The 7,530-nt window shown below is 43.9% G+C and overlaps 1 protein-coding gene across 1 annotated transcript in view; it reads left to right on the plus strand.

Annotated features, from left to right (window-relative positions):
* Positions 1-6,987, plus strand: part of LOC110528450 (nuclear receptor subfamily 5 group A member 2-like) — a 135,782-nt gene extending 128,795 nt beyond the window's left edge. Inside the window, exon 8 of the mRNA XM_036985694.1 lies at positions 6,030-6,987. Within this exon, the coding sequence (XP_036841589.1) occupies positions 6,030-6,277 (248 nt within the window). The 3' untranslated portion in view covers positions 6,278-6,987. The remainder of the gene's footprint in view (positions 1-6,029) is intronic.
* Positions 6,988-7,530: the final 543 nt, after the last annotated feature.

Genomic DNA, 7,530 nt, shown 5'->3' on the forward strand with positions numbered 1-7,530 from the left:
TGAGCGGGTATGGGTTTCAGTGAGCGGGTATGGGTTTCAGTGAGCGGGTTTGGGTTTCAGTGAGCTGGTATGTGTTTCAGTGAGCGGGTTTGGGTTTCAGTGAGCGGGTTTGGGTTTCAGTGAGCGGGTATGCATTTCAGTGAGCGGGTTTGGGTTTCAGTGAGCGGGTTTGGGTTTCAGTGAGCGGGTATGGGTTTCAGTGAGCGGGTATGGGTTTCAGTGAGCGGGTATGGGTTTCAGTGAGCGGGTTTGGGTTTCAGTGAGCTGGTATGTGTTTCAGTGAGCGGGTTTGGGTTTCAGTGAGCGGGTTTGGGTTTCAGTGAGCAGGTATGTGTTTCAGTGAGCGGGTATGTGTTTCAGTGAGCGGGTATGTGTTTCAGGGAGCGGGTATGTGTTTCAGTGAGCGGGTATGCATTTCAGTGAGTGTTAACCGGTATTTGTGTGTAGAACATCAACAGTTCCCACTGTTTCATCCACTGACACTCTTCCTGTCAGTGGAAACAACATGCAGTGTGTGTACAGCGCTGCCCTCCCAGTGACTCAGCAATACAAACATCTCAGCAGTAGAAACGTTACCACGCTGGGCCGTGGAGTTGACAGGGCGGACATTGCCCTCCTCTCTCGGCCCTGTTTCCAGCATCAGCTACCCACCCCCCACCCACACACGTCACCGTCCCAGGGTCGCCTCCTTCCCACCTGGGTGCTGGGGGTCAGTGGGTTCCAGGACCGCCCCCCTGCCTGATTGGACCCATCCAGGCCAGCAGGTTAGCAGGTGACTTGTCTAGTTAAATAGAACGTACAAAAAAAGGATGAGTACAGGAATGATTGACAGCAGTGATTTCATAGTCATATAGTGCCACACTGAGTGGACAAAACATTAGGAACACCTGCTCTTTCCATGACATAGACTGACCAGGTGAATCCAGGTGAAATCTTTAATCCCTTATTGATGTCACTAAATTAAATCCACTTCAATCAGTGTAGATGAAGTGGAGTAGACAGGTTAAAGAAGGATTTTTAAACCTTGAGACAGTTGAGACGTGGATTGTGTATGTGTGCCATTCAGAAGGTGAATGGTCAAGACAAAATATTTAAGTGCCTTTGTGGTATGGTAGTAGGTGCCAGGTGCACCGGTTTCAGTGTGTCAAGAAATTAAACCCTGCTGGGTTTTTCACGCTCAACAGTTTCACTTGTGTATCAAGACTGGTCCACCACCCAAAGGACATCAATTGACTGGTCCACCACCCAAAGGACATCAATTGACTGGTCCACCACCCAAAGGACATCAATTGACTGGTCCACCACCCAAAGGACATCAATTGACTGGTCCACCACCCAAAGGACATCCATTGTGGGAAGCAGTGGAGTCGACATGTGCCAGCCACCCTGCGAAACGCTTTTCGACACCTTGTAGAGTCCAAGCCCGGACGAATTCAGGCTGTTATGAGTGGGTCAAAACTCAATATTACGGGGGGGGGGTCAAACTCAAAAGGGGGTCAAACTCAATATTTACGAAGGTATTCTTAATGTTTGTTATGCTCCGTGTATCTCATCGTTTTAAAGATGCAAAGTTAGCCTAAAAGTAGAATGGAGAGGTCATGTGAATCCTAGCAGGGATTGGTCATTTTATTAACCCTTGCGACCTTTAGTTAACCAAGGAAAAGACCCTTGAGTTTAGAAACCTATTTTTCGAGGTTGTCTTACCCCTTGAACTGCACTAACAGATTGGCTCATTGTTCACTCGCACATTTATTTGCTTGTAGGACACGTGGTAACCTTTATTGACGGTGATTTTTTGTGACAGAAAGATTGGAAGATTTAGGTAGTGAATATCATATTTGTTTGTGATGTATGTGTTAATTGCTATAGCCACAAAACGACCATTTGTAAAAACTGTTTCTCTTGATATGAATCCGTCCTGTTTAAGTAAACAATTCTACAGCAGAAACGGTCAGAGAGAAAAACACTTACCCCCATGGTAGTGTAATTTCTTGGTCAGATGCGTTTCTAACCAGAGCAACCCCCCCCCCCCCCCCCCCCCCCCCTCGCCCCACAGTGTGTGCAACATAGATTGCTTGTCAAATGAACCAGTGTATTCCACAGGACCTCAGGGTTTCCATCTGTGCGCTGAGCGGGGTGCTGGAGTATACTGATTGATAATTAGTCCCTTAGTGACTCAATGGAGGGAGAGGAGTAGAGGAGGAGTGGAGGAGTGCTTACCGTGGTACTTAGCTCCAACCTGACTTTGGGCTAGGGGTAATCAGAATGATTCAACAATACAACCTCCCTTCATCGCCATGGCAGCATCAAGCCCTCTTTCTCGCTATTGGTGAATGACGAAATTGGGGATAATTCCTTGCACTGCAAACCTGTGGGTTTGCTTGCAGGAGAAAAAAGATCATCTGTTGTCATCGATCATCATAGTGCTTTGTTGAACCCCTTTCATAATTTTTTTCAAAAGGAGCCTGACAAGAATTAGCAATTAAAATGTGCTTTTTTTTGCAAAACATTTCTCTAATTAGCCTTACAGAGACATTGGGCTGTAAATCTCTGTAGTTTGGGTTGCACACGCACGCACACGCGCACGCACGCACACACACACACGCACACACACACACACACACACACACACACACACACACACACACACACACACACACACACACACACACACACACACACACACACACACACACACACACACACACACACACACACACACCTAGAGAAATGTCTTACAATAAAACCATGGTAGCATCTCATGTGTTTGCCAGTGATCCAAGCTAATCCTGTCTTGTCCTCTCTGAATCATCCAGATCACATTCATAACAGACAACGAACGATACAGCGTATTTTCAATATGGTCACCATATTGTCAGTGTCTTCATCGAGGACAGCTGGGTTGTGTTCATTAGGCACCGAATGGAATAAAATGGATTGAAACACCTGGACTTTGTGTTTTGTATCCTAATGCAATGGTTACCAAGTTGTGGGTCGCGGCACGGGGTCCAGGTGGGTTGTGGGATGACATTTTTGTGCATTGCAAAAAAAATCTATTTTTGTTGTTGTTTAAAAAAAGAAGACAATTCAGGATGGAAAAACCTGTTCAGTGTTAGCTTAAATGACTAAAACTAAATAGAAACTATAATGTTTTTAAATTATAGACTATAATCTTTGAGAATTTACAATCGCCAAAATAAAAGCTAGACATTCAGGCCCCCGTTGATGTTGTGATAAAGTTTGGGCATAAGAACACATTTGAGCATATAGAACATTTTTCTTAAAAGTGCAACATTTTCTCTCAGTGTCACACCCTGACCATAGTTTGCTTTGTATGTGTCTATGTTTTGTTTGGTCAGGGTGTGATCTGAGTGGGAATTCTATGTTGTGTGTCTAGTTTGTCTATTTCTATGTTTGGCCTGATATGGTTCTCAATCAGAGGCAGGTGTTTGTCATTGTCTCATATTTAGGTAGCCTGTTTTGTGTTGGGTTTTGGTGGGTGGTTGTTTCCTGTGTTTGTTGCACCAAATAGGGCTGTTTTGGTTTTTCCACATTTATTGTTTTGTATTATGTTCATGTTTAGTTTTCTTATTAAAAAACATGAACTTCAACCAAGTTGCATTTTGGTCCGCCTCTCCTTCCCAGGAAGAATCCTGTTACACTCAGCTCCAAAAATGAGGGCCTAGGTGTTCTTGATCGAGACCCAGAAAGACTTTCAGCCCATTGACACGGCTCTTTTTTGATTCTAAAAAAGACACTGCATTGTTACAAATAATTCCATAATTATACGATAAATGCATTCAAATTGGTCACAAGAGCCCATTCTGAAGTCTACATTCAGTTAAATGTTTTGAAGAAGAGGTTATTCGTCTATTTTTCTTTTTACCACTCGACCCTTATGGTGGGTCGCAACTCAAAAGACACCTCCATTTTTTGGGGGGTCGCAAAGCAAAAAAGTTTGGAAAACCCTGTCATAATGAACTCGACCCTGAAAAAGTGGTCCACGCATCATTTAGTCTCTGTGCTACAGTGACCATATTATGACAGAGTCGTACACCCACTTACGTACTGTATGTCCTAGTATGTACGCTGTACTTCACAGTCCTCTTTTCTGTTGACCGAGTCAATTGGTTTGAGCTCATTTGGGAGCTGTTGATGGGGGTCTGACAGACAGAGCACAGCAGGCAGGAAAAAGCACGTCATGTTTGGAGGGTCTTTTGTCAGTGGCAGATGATTCTATAATTCTATAATGATGATTTTATGATGATTCTATGATGATGATTCTATGATGATGATTCTATGATGATTATATGATGATGATTCTATGATGATTCTATGATGATGATGATTCTATGATGATGATGATTCTATGATGATTCTATGATGATGATTATATGATGATGATGATTCTATGATGATAATTCTATGACGATTCTATGATGATTCTATGATGATTCTATGATGATGATTCTATGATGATTCTATGATGATGATTCTATGATGATTCTATGATGATGATTCTATGATGATGATTATATGATGATGATTCTATGATGATTCCATTATGATGATTCTATGATGATGATTATATGATGATTATATGATGATGATTCTATGATGATTCTATGATGATGATTCTATGATGATGATTATCTGATGATTATATGATGATGATTCTATGATGATTCTATGATGATGATTCTATGATGATGACTATGATGCGCTGCACTGCTCTAGTACAGTGTGTGTGTGTGTGTGTGTGTGTGCATGTGTGTGTGTGGGGGGGGGTCCCTGTGTGTGTGTGTGTGTGTGTGTGTGTGTGTGCGTGCGTGCATGCGTGCCTATGTGTGTGTGTGTCAGTAGCAAGGAGGCTGATCATTTCAGTAGTGTGTGTGTCAGCTGGTTCAGTAGTGTTGGCTGGGCGGGGTGGGAGGGCTGTTCTTAGTGTGTGTGTCAGCTGGTTCAGTAGTGTTGGCTGGGCGGGGTGGGAGGGCTGTTCTTAGTGTGTGTTTCAGCCCAACATGACAACCCCATCACTTTCTATTAGCACAGAGAGAACAGGGCCTCCCAGAGCTCAACCTGAGTGGGCTCATTAATACGGAGTTGGTCCCCCCCCTTTGCTGCTATAACAGGCTCCACTGTTCTGGTATGGCTTTCCACTAGATGTTGGAACATTACTGTGGGGACTTGCTTCCATTCAGCCACAAGAGCATTAGTGAGGTCGGACACTGATGTTGGGCGATTAGGCCTGGCTCGCAGTCGGTGTTCCAATTCCTCCCAAATGTTTTTGATGGGGTTGAGGTCAGGGCTCTTTGCAGGCCAGTGAAGTTCTTCCACACCGATCTTGTGCACAGGGGCATTGACATGTCCATACAATGCAACTCCATGAGTACAGTTGTCTAGGTGTTTCATTTTAAAATGGGGAAGGATGAGTCTTAAAGAGAAGGTGATTGGCTGTAATGCTGACCTAAATAATTCATATACTCCTGGGTAGAGACTCTCAAAGGAAAAGTTTTTTTTTCTCATTTCATTCTCTTTCCATCTTATTCTCGTGAGGATCCGGAGGGGAAAATATACAGGGGGTGTGAATTTTTAATATATATATTTTTTAAATTCGGTCTTTGATTAAAAATCAGTCTGAGTACCAAGTTGCCCCCTTTGTTTCAGTCTCTTGATCAGAGCATTTACTAAGGATTGAAAATGTCCATCTCATCTACATTTTATGTGAACTAAATGTAAACATAATGTTGTGATGTCGTCCATTTTGTTTTTTTGGCTACTTTCCGTGACTGACATGGTAGCCTCTTCAATACTTTCATTAAGGTGTACGTTTAGGGCACTTTTTTTACGACCTAAACTCAGTCTAAGGGCATCGTGTGATGTCTGCAGGTTTTTCTTTTTTTTATTAAACTGCCGTCTGAGAAATAATTGATCAACGCAAAACCACTCTGCTTTTGTGGATATTGACAATTTCAGTTCCTCAACATGCTAACCACCGTTTCCTATTCTCCAACTCTTCCTCTTTCCAGACGTGAAGAACCTGGAGAACTTCCACCTGGTGGAGAGCGTCCAGGAACAAGTGAACGCGGTGCTGCTGGACTACGTCATGTGCAACTACCCCCAGCAGACAGACAGGTTTGGCCAGCTGCTCCTGCGGCTGCCTGAGATCCGGGCCATCAGCCTCCAGGCCGAGGAGTACCTGTACTACAAGCACCTGAACGGAGACGTGCCCTGCAACAACCTGCTCATCGAGATGCTACACGCCAAGAGAGCCTGATGAGACTTCAGATGGGATCCTGATCATTTGGCTGAAACCGACTCAGAACAGACTCTGTTTTGTTGGTTGAGACCCAAGAAACCGACCCAGAACAGACTCCTCCCATGTTAAAGTTAGACTGAGTGATTCTGGGGCAGGAGGCATCCGTTCTTCTCATTTATCGTAACGATCAACCATCCTGGCACTCACACACAGGCAAAAGAACATGCAGAAATGGACACCCACACTTACACATGCTGTGCACACACATACGCGCGCGCATACACACGAACACACACATAAAAACACATTTAGGCACTCACACGCGCGTGCACACACAAATATACACACATTAAGGCACACACTCACACGTTCAAATTCATACAATATGCATATATATTACACACACACACACACAGATGCTTCTGGAGCTCTGGGTAAAGCTTCCAAAGACAGAGAGAAACAGCTGAAATTCTTGAGAACTGTCTATTCGTCTCATGGGACATGGACGATACCTTTTGTCTGCTTTGAATAAAAACACAAACCATCAAGGTGATACAAGGACCAACGGACTGTAACTGAAGGAACAAAACCAATGAGTATTGTAAAAACCTCTCCCACTGTTAACCTCTCTAGGGTATGTGAGACGCTAACGTCCCATCTGGCCAACATCCTGTGAGGTTGCAAAAAACTACAAAACCAACAAAAAAAAAACGACTTCCTGAATGGATTTTTCTCAGGTTTTCGCCTGCTAAATCAGTTCTATTATACTCAGAGAAACTATTTTCACAGTTTTGGAAACTTTAGAGTGTTTTCTATCCAAATCTACCAGTTATATGCAAGTCATATCTTCTGGGCCCGAGTAGCAGGCCGTTTAATTTGGGCATGCTTTTCATCCAAAACTCCAAATGCTGCCTCCTACCCTAGAGGGGTTAAAGGGTTTTGAGCAACGAAGAGAGAAAGAGAGAGATCCAACCACCTTATGATCACGGACCCTATGATGTCTGTGGTGAGGTCTTCAAAGGGGAGCAGGGACTTTGGCTGAAGGAATTTGGAGCACTCTTTTTTTTAGACTGGCCCATGGTTGGCAGGGTTGGTAATGTATTGGGCTGTATTGGGTACTGTATTGGGCAGCCCAGACCAGCCTGTCAGCTGGGCAAGAGTCTCTTTTGTCACCTGTTTCAAAGACACACAGTCTGCAATGCTAATAGGCCAGACAGACAGACAGACAGCAATAGAAAACAGCTGAAAAGGTCAGACCCTGACAGAGACTC

Source organism: Oncorhynchus mykiss, chromosome 1, assembly GCF_013265735.2.
Source record: "Oncorhynchus mykiss isolate Arlee chromosome 1, USDA_OmykA_1.1, whole genome shotgun sequence".
Lineage (NCBI taxonomy): Eukaryota > Metazoa > Chordata > Actinopteri > Salmoniformes > Salmonidae > Oncorhynchus > Oncorhynchus mykiss.